This window comes from Hirundo rustica, chromosome 2 (genome assembly GCF_015227805.2).
Source record: "Hirundo rustica isolate bHirRus1 chromosome 2, bHirRus1.pri.v3, whole genome shotgun sequence".
Taxonomy (NCBI): Eukaryota; Metazoa; Chordata; class Aves; order Passeriformes; family Hirundinidae; genus Hirundo; species Hirundo rustica.
Genome location: NC_053451.1, coordinates 67,995,550 through 68,014,988, shown reverse-complemented (window position 1 = coordinate 68,014,988; position 19,439 = coordinate 67,995,550). Strand labels below are relative to the sequence as shown.

Sequence of the window (19,439 nt, the reverse complement as noted above, 5' to 3'; positions counted from 1 at the left end):
TGGCAGCAGGGATGGGCATGTGGGGGTCGGTGCTAAAATGCTTTAGTGGTGGGATGACAGAGGTCAAGAGGGAACATGTGCAGTTTACAGGAGAGGCATGAAGCTAAAGTTGTTAATGCTTTTTATTTAGCCAGCATATATTCAAGCCAAAAAACCTCACTTGCAGCTTCTTAAAGTAGTGGGTGCTTTCCTGGTAAGCTGGAGTGGCTGTGGTTAGACATCAAAATTACACTGTCTGGCAGAACTTAAAGATGGTGGTCATCTACAGAAAAGGCAGAAAGCTGGGAATTCAACCTTGGTCTCTTTAGAAAACAGCAAATGGGTTTGTGTGGTTTTGTCTTTTTCTTTAGTTGTAAAGCACCTGTCTGAGATGTGATTTATAAATCTAATTTTGTGTATGTGGCATGTATTTTTGTTTACATACTCTTTTCCCTAATTACCATACAGGTTGATGAGGTAATGCTGACCCTGAAGCAAGCCTTCAGCACTGCTGCAGCCCTGCAAAATGCCAAGACGCAGATTAAACTTTGTGAGGCCTGCCCTATGCATTCATTGCACAAACTTTGTGAAAGAATTGAAGGTAGCAGCTGAGTTTATCTTCTAATTGTGGTTTGCTGATTTTTCTAGAGGAGTAACTTAGAAAATGTAAAAGCAGAGGGAAAAGTATCCCAGTATGCAATTCTTACTGTCACTTTGCATTCTCTGTATTTAGGTGGTGTGTTAGCAGTAACAATACTGCAACAGAATATAGTGTAGCTTCTGTTATAAGTACATACTCTTTCATCATCACACCTTTCTTAAGCAGAGCAGCAAAATTCACCAGCTGACCTTCCATTTGTTGTTTTTTTTTTCTTTTCCTCAAGTTGCGTGCTTTCAAAGTTACTCATAAAAAGACAGTTGCGATGAAAAAGGATCTTTCTTTCCTGTGTGGGGTTATTTTTTCCTTCTTTGTGTTTATTCCCTCACACACTTTAAAATCTAGTTATATTATGGGAAAATAAATTACTAAGTTAGGTGATTAATATCCAATAAATAAAGTTAAGTCAGCTACCTGACTTCAGATATGAATTGACAAACTTTTGTAGTGTCACTGGAAATGAAGTGTGCCAGAACACATGCAAAAAGTCATACAAGACAGAAGTTTTTTTAAAAAGTTAGGCTCCTATTTTATAGTCACGCTTCTATGTGTCCTTGCGAAGTATTATATTTAAAAAAAAAAAAAAAAAAAGGCAAGCATGTTACAAAAAGCAAATAGTATTTTCTGGTGTGGTTATGGTGGTGCTTGATACTTACAGTTCTCCCATTCATTGAACATCACTGTTGCCACTTGGATCCCTCTGGTGGATGAAAAGCCAAGTGTAAAATCCTAGCAGGGTGAAATTTTCTAAGCTGTGATTTATAGTTCCCTGGTTTAACAAGTATTCAGAATTGAAAAGCTATGCTGGGAAAATTTTCTGTAAATTATAAACTCCACAGGCTGCTGTATAGGGCAGTGCAGTGTAAGTAACTTGAATAGTACCTGGTATCAAAATAAAATCTCTCTTGGGGCAACAACTAGAGTACTGTAGTAGTAGTTTTATAAACTTTTCTTCCTAGTGACTGAAAAACTTTTTTTAGTGTCCTTTTTTTATCCCTCTGCTTTGAGTCTAGAAGTTTAGCAAAATCAAACCTAAAGCTGCATGATTTTGAAAAAAAATCTTTTATTTGTTCTGACTGCAATTTTCTATGAATGATACCTACCTTAGATGGAAAAAAGGTCTTCATCTGGTTTGAGGGCTTTGTTTTCACTCACATTTTTATAGCTTCCTAGAATTACCTCTGTGACAAAACATGGCACTTCACTGAATATTAGAAATTCTTTCCTTTATTCTTACAGCATTTATGCTGTTCTTGCTTTCAAAATTGTCTTCAGTCGTCTGCTATGACCTCTGCCCTGTCCTTTCCTTGGGCAGAAAGGCATCTAAATTTTTCAGTTAAAAGCATCTGAAAACTTCCAAGTCTCCTATGTATTGATTATCTGTCCCGTTATAACCCTGATCTGTTCCTTTCCTCCTCCTCTCACGTGCAGTTGTCAGGCTTCCAGCTGTCAGTGATCTCTTGGCACTAGGACAGAAACAAATGGTGGGGTAGGGAGTACAAGCTTTTACCCAGGAGCCAGCCACTTAGCTGCTGCTGGTTATATTTTTGCTGCTAAAGAAAGGAGACAAAGCCATGTGGTTTAGCAAAACCTCAATTATTTTATATCATGTATACATTGGATATACAACTGTCGTTCATTTAACTTATATAAACTCAAATGCAGGTTTATATCTTCTGTTGTCATTTTACTCAAAAGTGTTTTGAGAGATGATTTGAGAATTTTTAATAGTCCATTCTTTTCCTAGGACTCTATCCACCAAGAGCCAAACTTGTAATTCAGAGACATCTGTCATCGCTAACTGACAATGAGCAAGCAGACATTTTTGAACGTGTTCAGGTAATACCTTAGAAGGTGTTCTTCCTAATTTGAAAAAGACCATGATAAAATGGACTAGATATTTTTGGTTTTGATTGGTTTGTTGTGTAGTTGATCTAGAATTTACTATTTTTCCAGCAAAAATCATACTGAAATAGCATGTTCCAGCTTAACCTCATGTGTCATACACTGCTGTTGGAAAAGTTTTGTTTCCTGAATTTGCTGAGATACTCTCTATTCTTATGTAGAGTATATTTTTGTTCAGAGCTTAGTTTTTCATCTGTCAACATGTTTCCCTGCTTGAAAGTGATGTGGGAGTAGGCTAAAAGCAGGAGGGATATTCAGGTATCAGGAACATGTCCAGCATTTTCATAATTTGGCTTTTTTTACTTACTTTGGCACAACATACTGGTGTAAGCTGATGTACTCCAGTGGTTGAAGTATACAGTGATTTAGGCTTCCAAAGGCTGTGCTCCTCTCTGGATTGCTGAAGAATAGAGTGGCTTGGTTTCCTTATGCCGCCCTAGAGGGCTGTATAGTAACAGACAATCTTAGAAAACAAAATGTAAGGACGTAAGGCTCCCTTCTCTCTACAGCTTGCAACATTTTTAAGCTTTTTCTCTCTTGCTCTGGAGTGTGAAGGCACGCAGACAGAATTGCAATTCGACATAACAGTGCACTCTGGCATTTGGAGTATCACTATATTAATTTCAAGGAATATCTACAAAAGAAGGAAAAATATGCAATGACTTTCATGACTTGAAAGACAAACTCCTTTCTTTGCTGTTACTGACAGAAAATGAAGCCTGAGAATGACCAGGAAGAAAATGAACTTGTGATCTTACATCTCCGTCAGCTCTGTGAGACCAAGCAGAAAACGCACATCCACATTGGTGAAGCACCATCGGTAAAGATTGGTTTTGTATTATTCCTTTCCTCCTTCCCAGCCTTCTTTTATACTGACTTTAATTACTTGTAGTACCACTGCTAGATTTCTTCAGGAGTACCTGAAGCTGGGTATTATAATTAAGAAGGAACTGTACAAGGAAGGAAATCTGATGTAATTTGTAGTGGCTTGCCTGGGTTTTATAACTTGAGGGGACACGACAGGAAGAAAGACAACCAATTAATTTTATGTCTGTATTTCCTTATTGTGTGAGGATAACTCCTCTTTTTCTTTTTCCTTTGATATCCAATGCCCAAACAATAATATCTAGGAAGAATAGGAATGAAGAGGGCATCAGTTTTAATTTAAACTGTGAACTTACCTTGCAAAGGAATGGGGTAACAGTATTGTTTAATTAGTATACTTTTACAATATATTCTTTGGGATGGAATATGCCTTTTACTGTGGACTTGTTTGTTTGTTTGGGAGACTGTTTTGGTTTTTCACTTTTTTTTTTTTTTTTTTTTTTGGAAGGAAGGTAGTGGGGTTTGTTTGTTTGTTTGTTTTTAATAAGGCCAAGGGTATTTTGTTTCTTATGTAACCTGGTTCAGCTCTTGTTTTTGGAAATAGTCTTCATAATTAAAAAATGAATTGCTGAAGCTGAATAGTGTCCTTGCTCATTTCAACAGGTCATTTCTAACAGTGCGATTCCAGAAAACACCACCAGTGGTGGCCGGTTTAAACTTGACATTCTGAAAAACAAGGCAAAGAAGTCCTTGACTAGCTCTCTGGAAAATATCTTCTCAAGGGTAAGTTTAACAACTCATTATCATCAACTGTCTCAGATATCCTTGACAGTAAAGACCTATCAGATTTTTCTTTGCTTTGTCCTCAGTCTGATAAATCCTTAAGGAAGCAATATCCCTGTTGTAAAATCTGGGAGTTACAGCTAGGTTGATTGTGACTTAACTGTACTGGAAAGTTTACTGTAAGGCCATACATACTGAGGGGGGGAAAAAGACAAATTTCTGAATAATGAACATTCATTGTAGGTGGCAAGTGAGCTAGCTGCGTATTGTTGGATGTGTTGTTTCAAAATAAAATTCAATCAGGATGGTTGCATGATCCCATAAAGAGACATGTTATTGGTTTTGCAAAGTGTGAATAAATGTGCCTGCATATTTACGAAATCTCTCTATTCTGAGATGTAGTATCTTCCAGCTCAATAGCTACAATTGCCCATATTGGGCATTAAGAATCTTTAGAAACTAGTAACAAAGTTCCTTTTGCAGGGGAATAAAAAGTAATAGTCTTAAAAGTGAATTGATCTTCATTTTAATTTTCCTAGCCAGGTATGATGCAAAAGTGGGGATAATCACTGAAACTCTCTTACATTAAGTAGTCTGTTGGTAAAGAAGTCTGAATGGCAAGTTTTGCTTAATGTCCTTTGCTCAGAAGGGTGAGTCAGAGAAGAGGCATATAGAGAAGTATCTGAAGAAGGCTTTGTGCCTGGGATCCAGTGCGTCATTACAGAGGCAATGTGATGAGCTGAGTACGGGATAATTTGGACCAGTGACATTAAGCTCCTTCTGCTTAATGTGACTTCAAAAGCACTAAGTTGCACTTGTCCTGCAGCTTACATGGACATGTCATAAAGTAACCTACAAATGTAGGATGCCATGGATGTTCCCTATAAAGGAAACCAAATACTCTTAGCCGGAGAGAATCCTTAGAATTTACAGGTAGGTGTCAATTTGATCTAGGACTGAAACTAGCATTAAAGCTCTCCTCATGAAATTTGACCTCTCTTGTGTAGCAGATTTTACAAACTCAGGACTTGGTCGGAATATGGAGAGAGAGAAAGAGGGAGTGACTGTATGTAAAAGAGAGCAAAAGAGTGATAGCTGTCAGAAGGTCCGGGTAATTTCAGCAGTTTGGAACTGATGATAATCAAATGGTGACAGCTACAGTCATCCCTTTCATCTGTCTGGTTTCTTTTCCACATCTAAGGGACATGTGACCAGCAAGTGATCTCGCTCTAGTGGTGGATCACTACCACTGTGCGGTGGCTGTGAAATAAGTCATCACTGAAATAAAGCTTTTACAGCCATGCTGGTACTCCAGTCACGTCAAGGAAAAGTCATTTGGATGAAATACACTGTTTATATGGAAAAATATCTGAAGGGAAGTCTCTTATAAATAGGGTTTTTTTTGGTATAGCATGTTTCTTCTCACCAGGGCCACTGAGACATGCTGCATATTATAATATGAGACTCTACCACAGCTTATGATTGAGTTGAAGAGAAGGGGACACCTGAATCTGAATTAGGGCCATTTTAAGTTTCCTGTTTACGAAGCAGGTTTGCAGTTGTGAGAAAGGTCATCTCATCTTTACCTTGACAGTACAATAGATCAGGAACAGCAGTGTGTTGCAGTCAGTCATGATACACATAGGGGGTCATCCTTGCAGATCCACCTAAAGGTTACGCAGTGCAAGACCAAGAAAAACTACCTGGAGTGCAGCTCAACCACTAAGTATTTGTTTAAAGCAGCTACATACAAGTGTCTCTGTGGAGGTGTGCTGTGTGTTATGTGCATGCACGTGATACACAATGACTGTTTTTGTAGCACTTATTCTTCATCAGGCTGTTACAACAAGCCTAAGAGATCATGGTTAACTCTTAAAGGTATTTAAGCACTAAATACCTATTGGTGTAGTGGGTTTTCCCCTCCTTAAGCCAGGAGCAGATGGTATTCATGCAACAGAGCTAATTATGCAGAAGTTGCCGTATTTATTTAAGAGAACATTTAGTAACAGAGAGACCAAGAAAGCAATTTGTTTTGTTTTGTTTTTTAAAGAGGCATTCAGCATCTTTTTCTAGGTATTTTTTTTAAATAAAAGTTCGAGGTCAGTATAGATTGGGGAGAGTCTTAGACAGCCTCAGTCTTAGGAAAGTTAGAAGGAAAGAAGTATGTAGTAACCAGTATCTAGGAATACTTTAAGTGGATAGCTTCTTAGCTAGGTAAATAGCATCATGTGACATTTTAGTCCATTCACTACTTGCCTTAGGAAACAAATCTTGGTTTCTCTGCCCTGGCTTCACATAGTCGCAGTGGAATGTCACTACTTCACTTGTTTGTTTTTCTGGCTGATCTTATTTTTGTGAGGTTTGAACCAAAAACAGGCTTCCTAATGAGGTACCTCTGAGAAATAAATATAACCTTTCTTTGACCTCTTGAACAGATTTCATCCACTCCATGCTGCACTAACCTCTTCTGTTGTTGCTCTCTCTTAATCAAAAAGTCCTTCTTACAGTGCCAAAAGTGTGCATTTTCAAAGACAGAGATAAGCTCCCCACTTACAAACTCTTCTCTTGGTTTTTTGGGAGATTGAGTGAAGAGCTGCTTCAGGCAGAGTATTTATTGGTAATGTGCTTAAGTGGGATAATGTACTTAAAGGGCATTCTCAAGTCTTGAAAATAACTCTTACGAGGAAAAAGTAGGCTAAATAAATTCTGATGATGTTGACAGAACTTCCCCTGGAGTTGCAAGCATACCAAGAGGAGCTCTGTCTATAGTTTTCCTAAAACATAGACTATTTTTCTCCTGATAAAGTACTGAAAGCAACTTGCTTGAGCATTCAGAAGTGTCCAGCAGCAAACACCACCAGGGACTTAACAACAGGAGTGAAAGGTAGTCAACAGTGTTGTGGATCTGTTGCCGTTTCTTGTGAAACTAACAGACTGTTGCAAATTCAGTGAAGATCCTTTAGCATAATTTTCTAGCAAATTTGTATCAGGTTTATCTGTATTATAAATGAAAACTCTTGTCTTGTCTGGTGCTATTCGGCTGGATTTGATGCCAAGAGAGCATTTCTCCCCAGTTTTAGTACTTTTTTTTATTCCTTTTGCCCAGGTGGACTTAATTTGTCTGAAATGTTTAGGTATTGATAAACTGTATCTCATGGGACTGTAGCGTGTCAGAGGCATCCATCAGGAGCAGTGCACGCACACTACTGAAGTCTAGAGTTTTTTGAGCTGAGCTGTTTAAGTTGACTTAGCTACTTTGCCTCAGAAGTGTCAGGAAATAGTCACTTGCCTCAAACAATAGACCTGCAGGTTTAAAACTCCTGGGAGCGATGTGGGAGAAGATGCAGTTTGGCCCGCTAAAGATGTCACTTTTTGTAAAGTCCAGTGCTTGACCCATGACCTGTGGTCTTACGTCAGACATGTCACATGCCTGAACTGTCCTCTGTTCACCTGCGCAAGTGTTGTCATCTTTGCCTAACCTTCAGAAAAAGGAAAAAAAGATGAGATTGAATTTCTTGCCTTTTTTTTTCCGCAGGGAGCCAACAGAATGCGAGGCCGCCTGGGAAGCGTGGACAGCTTCGAGCGCTGCAGCAGCCTGGCTTCTGACAGAGTACGTAAGGAGCTTAGCTTAAACTGGTGTTTTCATACTGGCTGTCAATGGAGCGTAAATACGGCGCTCTGCTTTAATTTGAAGGAAGTAGAACAAAGCACATCAACTTACAAAACTCAAAGATGTTTCCACTGGGAGGCGGAGGGTATAAGAAAGCTGGGGTTTACGTTGACCTGAAGCTTCTGCTTTAATCTGATTGCCAGTCCTTTTATCCTACACTTCCCTCGCTTTTACAAAAAGCAAGGAATTTCTGGTTTCTGCCTTGTTTTACTGAAGTAATTAAGTAAAGTCCTGTCTCAATAAAAGGAAGTGCTGTGACGGTGAAGAATCCTCTCTGTAAGTAATAGTTGTTTAGGGAAGTTAGAATTTTTGACCTAAGCCCAGCTGTTAGGGATGCTGTATGGTAGCAAGGGGGCGGAACTCTGTTCACTTTCTTTTTATTTCCTGTTTTTAAAGTTTTGCCTCACATGAGGGTTGGTTACTGGTTTTCCCAGGAGGTGAAGATTCTGTTATGGTTTTCCTGCTACAGTTACTCATAAACTGGCTGTGTAATAACAGTCTCTCTTCCAGGATGTCGCTGTGACGGTACAGGAAGTATGCTCGCGATATGTCGAGGAAACTAGCTAAAAGCAGTTTCCCTAGCCTTTTCCATTCCTGTGTTTTCCTGAAAGAGACAGCAGTCTGGTAGCTGGAATGCCAATCCCTGTGAGAGGATGCCTGGAGTAATTAGTATGTCGTTTGTGTTGCGTATACAGTTTTATTCCTCCCTCCGCTTTCCCTTTTTGGAAGAAGGACGCTGCTGGTTTGGAGTGAGCTATCAAAGGATGTCTGGTTTGGGTGATAATTAGCATACAATAGGCCATGACCCAGCAAGGGGAGAGGCTTTGGTGCCCCGGTGCTGGCTGCCCGTGGGTTAAGTGAGAGCTCTCACAGGGCACGGAGCCTCAGGCCTTACTCCGCCAGCACTTCCTTTCAGGACACTTCTCCGGGCGATTCCCCGCCAGCTACTCCTCCGGCGTCCCCCGTGTCCTCGGCCTGGCAGGCGTTTCCCGAGGAAGGCTCGGACTCCCCTCAGTTCAGGAGGCGCGCGCACACCTTCAGCCACCCGCCCTCCAGTGCCAGACGGAGGATAACCTTCCAGAACGGGAGGTCCCAGAGCGCCCGCTCCCCGCTGCTGCGGCAGAACTGCGTGGAGGCGGCAAGGTGAGTCGGGGCATGCCGTGCCACCGCCCGCGGTCCCCTGCCCTCCCGGCGCTCACACACCGCCACCCGCCTTCCTCCTTCTGGAGGCTGCAACAGCCCTGCTTCTGACTAAGTACGTAAGGAGCTTCCTTCAGTGGGTTTCTGGGGTTCTTCTCTTCTCTGTTTGTTCGTTTGTTTGTTTGTTTTCAGCCTGTCTTCCCTGCCTTTGAGTAGTTTGGTGATTTGCAGTAACTCAGTAGTCCCTGCATTAGGGGTTCAGGGGAGGCATCAATCCATCAAATTGGTTATTCGGCCAGATGCCAGTGCCAATCTGTTTATTTATTTATTTGTCACCTCTGAGCTGAGCCTTTTTTGGCAGTCTTGTTAGTCAGACTCTTTGGAAAAGAGGCCCTCAGTGCTTTAAGTGGCAGAGATGGCAGCCTGAAACGTTTATGCCAGGATGAAAAAGGCGCTCACGGCTTCAAGTGTCTGTAGCCGTGTTAGTCAAATCTCACAGAGAGTACGTCCAGAACTAAAACTGGTGAGGAGCCTTGCAAAAGGACATAAGGATTAAACACATCCACTGAACTCTGAGGCATGTGATTTCCCTATTTGCCTTTCTTCAGAACTTCCCTCTGTAGCTTCTCTCTGTAACTTCTTTCTGCTTCCTTTCTGGAGACTCTTCAGCTCTTAACATATGGAACACTGTTCCTTCAGGAGTTCCTTCACTCAGCAGAAGAGGTCCCCATAGTTCACTGTGGGCCTCTTTGGTTGTGCCTTCTCTTTCTCCTCTATGCTGGCTGCCTGCAGTAAGTGACTATACAAACTCTTCACAAAACTCAGGTCCAGATCAGCTGAATTGTTTTCTGTTGGAGGATCACATTCTCCAGCTTATTGTCTGTTTCAGTGCTTGGCTATAATTCTGCTTTTTGTGGGCTCTTTCTAAAACTGGCTTTAAATAGTAATTTGTCACCTGTTTGATGTCTACATTAAAATATCAGTGTGAATGCTGCACCATCTAGTAGAGAAAGGCAAAAAAATTGTTCTGTTTTTACAGAGTGGAAGAGAGTAAAGAGTAAGGAACTAGCCTTTGTTACATTGTGTTTCTAGAGAGATAAATAGTATGTTTTTTTACTGAGGTAAACTCTTTTCCCGCTGACCCTGTTGTATGCAAACAGGAAACCCTGACCGTTCAAAGTGAAGGACTTGCTGACTACAATACCTTGTAATAACTTGTAAGAAGTCACTGATTAAGTGGCATCAGCAGATTTTTAGTCAAAACGGTTTGTAGCAGTGTGATTCTAGGCTGGGATTTTCCATTCTTTCCTTTTGAGGATTAGTCATAAATGTTAAGCAAAAGAAACGGAATTAATTTTTATGTCCGCTCCAATACGTGTCACTACTACTAAGTAATTTTTAACTGTGGAGCAGGACTACCTTTCTTAATTTAATTACCTGACAAAAATTTGTCTGGAAAGACTGTATTTAAATAATCTCTACTGTCTAATGTGTTGTTTACAAAAACAGAAGAAAACTGAAGGGGGGAAAAAACAATGTGGTCCATATTACTGGAAGAAGGTTTCTAAGGAAATTTTCTGAATGTTTAAGAGATTATTTTTTCTGAATGTGCTTTGGGAACAAATAAAGCTAAAGAAATATGGTGGTCTCCCTGTTCTGCAATGTCATTGAAAAGTTTTTTAATAGAAATCAGCTGTAACAGCAAAGTCAGTATCCCTAGGGAAGCTGCCCAGGAGTGCACGTGGTAGATTTTATCTTCTGGGAAACAAAGTTAATGTAAGCCAAGATGAGGTATTTGGCCAGTGTCTCTAATCTGGTGGTTTTGTTGTTGTATCCGAATCCGTGCTGACCCATCTGCTGTGTTCTCTTGTTGCCTGCACAGTCCTGTGGTCGGGGTTCGGCGCGCTCTCAGTGAGAGTGAATCTGCGTCACCTGGTCTCCCCTCCTCTCTCTCTGCCCCTTCTTTCCTGAAAACCTTTTACCAGGGCTCAGGAAGGTTGCACCAGCACTCAGAAAGTGACCTCTCCAAGAGGTGAGAGCGTTGTCTCCTGCCTAGTTCTCCAGTGCCACTAGCTTAACAGCAGGATTCCCAGTGGAATGCAGCACATGGCATCTCTCCCACTCTGCCTTGTGCCCCTGCATTTCTAACAGACTTCCGTGATGCCAATGGGCAAACAGGCTTTTGGATAAAAAAGCCTGTTAAAACTAGAGGCTTCTCTGCTGACATCAAGTAGCTGTCACCTATTTCTGTTGCAGTGTTGCAAACCTGCTTCCTTGGTTTGACACACGTAATGCAATGGATTTTAGGAGTGTTATGCCAATTTAATGCTTTTTCTGCTGAATGCAAACTAGCATGAATTGCCATGATCACCGGCATGTGAAAATACACAAAGAGCAGTGTGAAGAGTGTACAGTACTAATGTGGGATGCCTGTGCATGAGGAAGGGGAAACACCAGGTTAACTGGGGTGATACTAACTGTGAGATGTTTAGAGAGAATTAACAAATAACTTCCAGTCGAAGAGGATTTGGGAAGAAGCAAAGGTATGGAAAGTGGCAAAAAACCCCCAAACCTGTCTCTTATAGGCTACGTTGGGTTCCAGTCCAGCTTTGTTTCTGTGTTCCCTTTAAATAGCAAAGTTGGTCCAAGCTGAACCAATGCCCAGCTTAGTTTGTACAGGCAATGGACACCATTAAACCCAGCTTTCTGGCTTTGGGGAGTGAAGGATTGAGTATTTTACGAGAATTGTATTTTAATGCCAGATAATTCCAAACTGAAATTTCTGAGATACTGGTTATGCAGGCAGATCAAGGTGGTGTGTTTCATTATAGAGGAGTTTTGAACTCTTGGAGTGGGGAGATTTTCAAGGAGTAATTCCCAGATGACCACCATTTCTACACAGTATATACATTTCCGATATCATTTGATCTTTAATTAGTATGGAGACTCTTGCGAAAATGGGATCTCATTAGCTATAGACCTTGATGGGAGCAACTGGGCCTGAACTTTCATGGTGAGAAAATCGCAATAGCAAGAGTGCACTGTTAGAATCTAGTTGGGTTTGTGAAGGGAATGCAACAGATAGTCAGAAAGAAGTGCTGAGTGATAAGGGTCACTTAGGTAATCCATCACTTCAACTGGCTAATGGAAAATTAAATATATTGTCCAACTGACAGTGGCCAAAACTTGCAAATGTATGTTATGCCATCAGGTTTAGGAATGAGAGGAAGTTCTCATTTTTTACAGTGTGTTTTTTTTCTTGTGGGTTTCTTCTTTGGTTGGTTGGGGTTTTTTTCCTTTGGTTCTTTTTCTCAGAGAGGACCACCATCTATCCCAGTAGGATCAGTGTGAGGTGTTCTTAGCACTCTCGTGTGAGTGAGTGTATGATAGGTTGCAGTTAAGCACAGTGTGTCAGTGCTTTGCAACCTGCAGACTACAAACTGTTTGACTGTTAGGAACCCTCATTAAAACTTCAGTGCATTTTCCAGAATAATCCTGGTTACTATGCATTCATGAAGTGTGGAATTCCTATTGCACTGAAGAAAAAGTCTGTAAAGTCTCACTTCTTTATCATATGGCTTTGAGATTACACATGATGCAGCAGGCAGCTTTTCTTGGTGTTCTGGCAAACTTCAGTATGCAAGAGCAGAGACAGTTTCAGTTGGAATTCATTTTAGAAAGATTTTTGAATTGTGGTACTCAGATGAGCTTATGCAAAGAGAATGTTATAGAATGGCATGAGGTTTTTTTTTGGTTTGGTTTGGTGTGGGGTTTTTTGTTTGTTTGTTTGTTTTTATTTGATTTTTAGGGTTTTTTTAATTGAATGACAGAATGGTTTGGGTTGGAAGGGACCATAAACATCAGTTAGTTACAGCCCCGCATACAGTTCCTTTCTTTAAAGAATTAATAGTGTAGTAAATTTTGGCATCAACATAATATTTATAAGTGCCTTCAGAATGTTTTTATGGCATTGTTAATATATTTCTCTGGAGAGAAAGCTAGGATGGAAACGGTCTCCACATAATCTTGACTTTTGAGAAGTGTGTTGTGCAGCATTGACCAGAATTGCAGATAAGAATTTAAAAAAATGTCTGGTCAACATAAATATCTACAAGGCTTTTTAATACAAACACAAAACCAGCACTTTTAAAAACAGCACAACCTTCAGTGTAGGCTTGACTAGCCCACAATTTCTCTCTTCATTGTGTTGCTGTGCAAGGATAATTTCAGATGAATTTGAATTTGAACAGATTCCTGTTTTTTAAACAACTTCACGTCTCATGAAGGAAGTAAAATGCTTGAGAATATTCTTTAAACAAAATAGCAGAAAGTAATTATTCTGAATAAAATTATATGTCAGGAGTGACAACCAATAGAGGGGTGTAAACTGATAGAAACTGGTTTTTCTTCTTCCCAGACGGGAGGAATGCTTCATGTATTAGTCTCACGTATAGGTTTCTGCCAGCTTAAGTGCTGGGAAGTTGAATTCTGTACTTGTTTTGGGGGATTTTGTACCATCTCAGCCTCCAAACAGCAAAATAGGTTGCATTGATTCAATTGCTACTTAGAGCAATCAAGAAGAGAAGTTGAAATGAAAGCAAAGTGGGGGAAAATAGAGGTCTTGGCATGATCAGCAACAGTATTTGTTCACAAGTCATTTGGCTTTCGTGGACTCAAGTGCAAAATAATTCAGGTAAGTATTATGTAAAGAGTTCACAAGAAGTGGGATAGTATTGTGGGTTTTTTAAAATATCAGACTTCAGGAGCATTTTAAAGAACAGTTCTGGGAAGACATTTAGATAATTAAAACTGAGCAGTAAGCATATTTGTAATCTGACCAATTTTTTGAGATTTCTTCTTTCTTTCCTTTTTATTTTCTTCCCTTGAAGTAGCTGTCTCATCTTCACGCTCCACATTATCTGGTAGAATAGTGAATGGGTGAAACTGAGTTGCAGTTACCTGAGATAAAACCTTACATGATCAGTACTCTGTTCTCTTGATTACTTGGGTTACTGCTTAGAACAGCTTAAGGATGAAAGTAGAGACTGTAATGTTTGAGGCATTATATTGAATTTACAGCTGTTCATTTTTTATTGTATACAAGCTGATAAATGCATTTTGGTTCTGTATCAGGTCAGAAGCATGGGGTAAGTAGCCCTACAGAGAACCATTAGTCTCCAGATTAGTCTGAGTTGTGATGCATATGTCTTAAATACAGAGTATTATATTGTTGTCTTTTTCCAGGGATTCTTCCACTAGGTGACCTTGCAGCATGTTTCCCATGTGGATGGGAAGACGTCCTCCTAAGATGTCTGCCTAGGTGATAGTGAAAACTCTAGGTGATAGTGAAAAATCTGCTCTGCTTTTCAGTAGCAATGACTGAGCTCTATTTAAGAAGTTGTTTTTCTTGTTTTGGAGATGTTTTGGCTTAGTCTCTCCACTCATATTAATAAAACTCTTCATTTTATGGGAGCTGATAGGTTTTTTTTCTTTTCCCCCACCCTGTTTAGAGAAACTTTTTTGCACCAGCCTCCTGAATCTTTTTGTTAGGGTAGGAGACACTGCCATTGCACTCTGATTTCTTCCTGCTTTTGCTCTGTAGGGTATTGTTCCACACCTTCAGACCTGATACTAAGCTAGGAGTTGTCTGTCTTGAAATGAGGAAACTCTCTTTGCTCCCTTTCTACCCTCCCCTTCCTAAATCTTGGTGTTTTCCTGGGTTAATATGACAAGGTGTGTTTCTGAGCCTTGCAAAAGTTTTCTTCTAATCGCTTATTGGACAGCTCTTTGAAAGATAAGGTGATTAATATCAGTTTCTGAAAATGACAGGGGATTTTCGTGAAGGGAGGATTTAACAACAGAAATACAGGTCTTCAGAAGTGTATGATTTGCATACTTCATGAGGTAGCGTAAGTGATTAGTTCATCGCAGTGTAAACTCTGTGACTCAAATGGTGTAAACAGGTTCGTTTCATACCCTAAAATAACCACCTTGTTATTCTGACTTTTCTGTGAATTTTGCTTCTGTAAATTGAACACTGCTCCTAGGATTGTCCAGAGGCACAGTAGCTGAACATAGATTTTTGTACATAGCAGTAGAAAAAACCTTTTAATTCCCTTGTTATGGAGTGTCTGTTTAGTTAGCCCTGGAATGACTCAGTTTTTGTGTTAAAACATGTGATGATAGGTAAGACTTGAAATAGTAAGAAGTAGTTCTGTTACAGTTTTTTATAGAAACATAAGTTTTTAGAGTTACATCTATCCAAAGTCAGTATCCCGTTTCCAAGAGCTGTTGGACTGAAACACCTTTGAAAAAGAGCAGGATGAAGTTTTAAGTGTAGCTATTGTTTTGATATAGCAGTTTTCCCTGTGCTGCAAAAACAGCTCCCTGTTTGATGCTTTCTTCCTAAAAGATTGTAATTGTGCCCTGTGCTGTCGACATTACATGGAAGGATTGGTGACAGATAATCAGTGTGCCCGTTGCTATACAATATCTGTGCACCTAATTTACTACCACAAATGCAAAATTCTGAAATAATTCTTAAAGTAGATCAAGTACTTACGGAAGCTGAATGTCTTTTCCTCTGGCAGTGGTCAGTAGAAAGGTGTGCTTGGTGTGTCCTCCCAGTAAAACTTTCCTGTATCCTCTCCTTGTTTCTTCCAGCAGCATAAGATACTATTAAAGTTAATGTGTACTTTTATTTCGACATGGCAGCTGGGGAGAAGATCTGCCCTCTGTTTGCAGGGTCTCTGTTCCTACAGCTGATGAAGCATGAGGACATGTGTCCCTATTTATGCAAGTGAAGCATCCACTTGAAGCTTAGGAAAGAGACTGTATGAGAAGGCAGAACATTGTCTCCAATAAAATATTCACCTGTGAGCTCAGCATGACGTTGAAAATGGCACTAAATGGAGCATTGTGCTCCACTGGAGCACCGTCTCTGCTTTTAGGGGTGTTACATCTGATTGCTCCCAGCAGACTGATGTATGGCAAAACAAAACCCATTGCTGTCTGTCGCTGAGACACACAAAGCAGCCACACGCAGACAAGCGGTTTTGCAGAGCAGAGGTTTCTCCATCTAGCCCAAAAGCTGAAATCCAGGCGGAGAGAGCCTCTTTGTTTATTTCTTACTTTTTATACATTTGTGGGTCTAGCAGAAGATTGGCTTCTGGGGTTTTTCACCCCTCAGCCAAGTGGCTAAACCAACTGTCAGTTACAGTTGTTTTCAGGTTGGAAATACGCAAACAAAGGACAGAGAATGAAAAACAAAGGATTTGTTTATGTTACATCTGTGGGAAAAGGTAGAAAACTGTTCTTAATATTGTACAATAACTAAAAAGATCTGACTCCATTTAAGAAAATCAAAAGGCTCAGAAAAACCAGGGTAACAGCTGTCAAAGTTAGAGGCTAAGTATTACCATGTTTCTCTGTTAGCTTCTCAAAAAGTTAAGCTTTTATTCTGAGCTTACAGCTGAGCCCTGTATGAATGCTGTGAATGCTTCCTGGTGGTGTATAGTGCAAACTTCACAGCACTGTGCTACAAGAAAACAGTTGGGCACTTCAGTATTCAAGGTGCAGCTCACACACAGCACTCTTTGCCTTCTTAAGCTTCCTCACAAATGCTCCTGCAGGCTTGGTTATACATTAGATGGAATAAAGATTTTTTTTCCCCCCTAAAAGGAATACTGACTTTAAATACCCCATCTGCTTTTTCTTTCCTTCAGTGATGGGGAGGGAAAGAAACGAACATCAACCTTCTGCAGCAGTGAATCTCTAAATGCTGCGGGGGCCACGCTCACGCCTCGCCGCATCTCCTGGCGGCGGAGAATATTCCTGCAGGTAGCTTCACCTATGAATAAATCTCCTTCCAAGATGCAGCATCCAGGTCTGTGTGTGCTTTTAAAGAAAATAAACAAGCAGTTGTTACTTAATACTGTAGTGAACTGCAATGTGTGATAATATGAAAGGGAGAAGGGAGTCAGGGTGGTACAATATTCATGCCAGAACCTTGCCAGAGATCAGTTGTGCTCATTTGGCTTTAGACTGTTTAGGTTTTTGTTGCTTTGAAGGGAGGATTTTGGCATCAAAATCAAATGAATTGCAATCTGCCATAGCTGCTGTAGCAAGGAAATTAAGACAGGTGTCTTGCTGACAAATACAGTCTTTTTAGCAGTTAGGAATTTTTTTTACCCTGACCTGTGTACGTAATAGGAGTGTTGGCAGAAAATGGAAAATCTGGTATCTTGTCCTTGTAGTGCACACAGCACCTGTTGAGTGTGTCAATAATTCTTAGAGCTTTAAGCCATTTAAGGTAGAAACCTCTGAAATAGCTGAAATCGTGCTATTCATGAGGTCCCGTTTGGCAGAATTCAAAACCATAGACAAATGGCAAACTCTATATTTAGTGACCACAGAGTGCTATAGCACTCTCTGTAGTGCAGGTTAGCAGATGGAAAAAGTAGCTTTAACGTAGAACCTGTGGTAAATTGTAGCAGTAAACAAGCTCAACTGTAAAGGAGGCTTTAAGGGTAAATGTCTTGTGGTAACTGTGGAAGGAGCTGGCAGGGGAAAGGTTTGAAATGCTGGGTGACTCTTTATCTAACTCTACTTAATTTAAATATAACTTTATTAAAGTAAACAAAACACTTAAAAAAAAATTTCTGTGCTGTTGCATTGCATTTTATCTGTCTTCGGAGTCAGCAAGTCACTGCTGAATGTGAAAGGTATTTTTGTTCTGCTATGACATAGTTGTTCATCATATGTCAAACAATCTGAGTTTCCTGTAATAGCTTTCTGATTCTTTGCAGATGTTCATGATGGAAGTGAATTGTTACCCTTATCCCCTCTTGCTCCACCCCTGGAGGAGGACCCTCTTGTTCTAGTGTCGCAAAATGAGGATGGTCCAGATAAAACTGGAGAGAGGAAAAACTCGGAAGAACTACAAAGTCTGTGGAGAAAAGCCATCCATCAGCAAATTCTGTTACTTCGAATGGAAAAAGAAAACCAGAAGCTGGAAGGTTAGCTATTTAGAAAATACCCCTAAAAGCTATTGCAGATTCTGCTGCCTGAAGATGAAAATTGTTCTGGTGTTGGGCATCTCAAACAGAGGTGCGGTTCTGCAACTTTTTAGTTAACAGTACTGGAAAGAACCTGTGTTTTCCTGGTCCTGGCTCGCAGTCTACCAGGTCCTCTGTCTACCTCACTTTAAATGAGTAATCTTAGTGACAGAAGAAAGTGATAAATTTTCCTTTTTGAGTGCATGTTAGACAAAGGATGCTACAGTCTGTGTTGTATCTGTCTGAGTCCAGGAGTTGTGAGGTGGAGTGAGGAGAACAGGTGCTGTGTGTACACTTAGGTATGGTAAACATTACCCTTTCTATCTCGTTTCAGTCCTTTGCAGCTCATGGCCTTTCTCTCCAGGCTTTTTGTTCTTCATTAACCACATCACAGTGGTAGTTTATTAATGCTTGAATCCAAATATGGTTTTTGAGCAACTGGCTCTTGAGGTATGTCAGAAAGTTCTGTTTTTTTGGAACATGAGCACTGTACACTGAAAACTGAGTGCTGCTAGTCAGGGATCTAAAGTTGACCATTGTGATTGTCAGCTGCCTGGGCTTCTGGCTGGGATATTTTATTTAGACAGGTCAAGACTCACACAAATAAAAGACAGAATGCAATGTCTATCCTAGCATGTGGAAGTTCTTCAGTATAATAGACTAACAAGCTTTTGGTGCAAGTTGAAAATTCCAAATGTCTTCTCTGCAATTGCTGCCTTCATCTTCTCCTTTATGCTGTATAACCTATATGGTAGTCTGATTCTTCATACTGCCATACTACTTCAAACATAATGAGCTTGTTAAGGTTGGTTAACTCTTTTTCCTTCTTTAGACTAGCTTACTGGGAAGGCAGGGAGCGGAAAGAAAAACATTAGGACTGAAGTCTTTCCATGTTCCTACAGGTGTACATCCTTGAATATATTTCCTACACACATAGTGTATTTCTTGGTGTTGTTTCTCTGTACAGTTTGTCTCCCTGCTGATGCACAGTTTGGTGGAAACTCCTAGATTCATAGGGAACATCTAGAGAGAACTTCAGCCAAAATCTTCATTTCATAAACCATTTAAGCAAAAAGTCTATTTTTGTGGGGTGAGGAAGCTGGAGATCCGCTGTGGTGACTAATTTCATGTTATTCGCTCTGATACTTGGAGCTGCTGAGGGATAAACTCTGCTGTACTGTGGGGCTGAGGGTACTGAAAACTGTTAAATCAGTCCACTTCCTTAAGACTCAGTTACAAGTTGCTTCCATTCTGTAACAGATATGTAGAAATCAGATACTTCCTACCTGATCATTTGTGTGAAAACAGGAGTGTTGGCACTGGAGATGACAAACTGGCACACATTTGCCAGCCCATATTCTTGGTTTGTGCTCTGAGGAGCATGTCTCCATTCTTGTATTCAGGTTCATGAGTACCCCTGGTG

General features: G+C 40.3%; 1 protein-coding gene across 6 annotated transcripts in view; it reads left to right on the top strand.

The window, feature by feature from the left end:
- TBC1D4 (TBC1 domain family member 4) overlaps positions 1 to 19,439 on the top strand; it is a 97,512-nt gene that overhangs the window by 62,852 nt on the left and 15,221 nt on the right. For 4 of the 6 annotated variants that reach the window (XM_040054629.2, XM_058419199.1, XM_058419197.1 and 1 more), the window contains exons 5-13: positions 448 to 580; positions 2,385 to 2,476; positions 3,252 to 3,362; positions 4,031 to 4,150; positions 7,686 to 7,760; positions 8,737 to 8,963; positions 10,843 to 10,992; positions 16,685 to 16,845; positions 17,768 to 17,977. In XM_040054629.2, the coding sequence (XP_039910563.1) occupies positions 448 to 580; positions 2,385 to 2,476; positions 3,252 to 3,362; positions 4,031 to 4,150; positions 7,686 to 7,760; positions 8,737 to 8,963; positions 10,843 to 10,992; positions 16,685 to 16,845; positions 17,768 to 17,977 (1,279 nt within the window). The remainder of the gene's footprint in view (positions 1 to 447; positions 581 to 2,384; positions 2,477 to 3,251; positions 3,363 to 4,030; positions 4,151 to 7,685; positions 7,761 to 8,736; positions 8,964 to 10,842; positions 10,993 to 16,684; positions 16,846 to 17,767; positions 17,978 to 19,439) is intronic. The other 2 variants (XM_040054632.2, XM_040054634.2) reach the window with 1 other exon arrangement.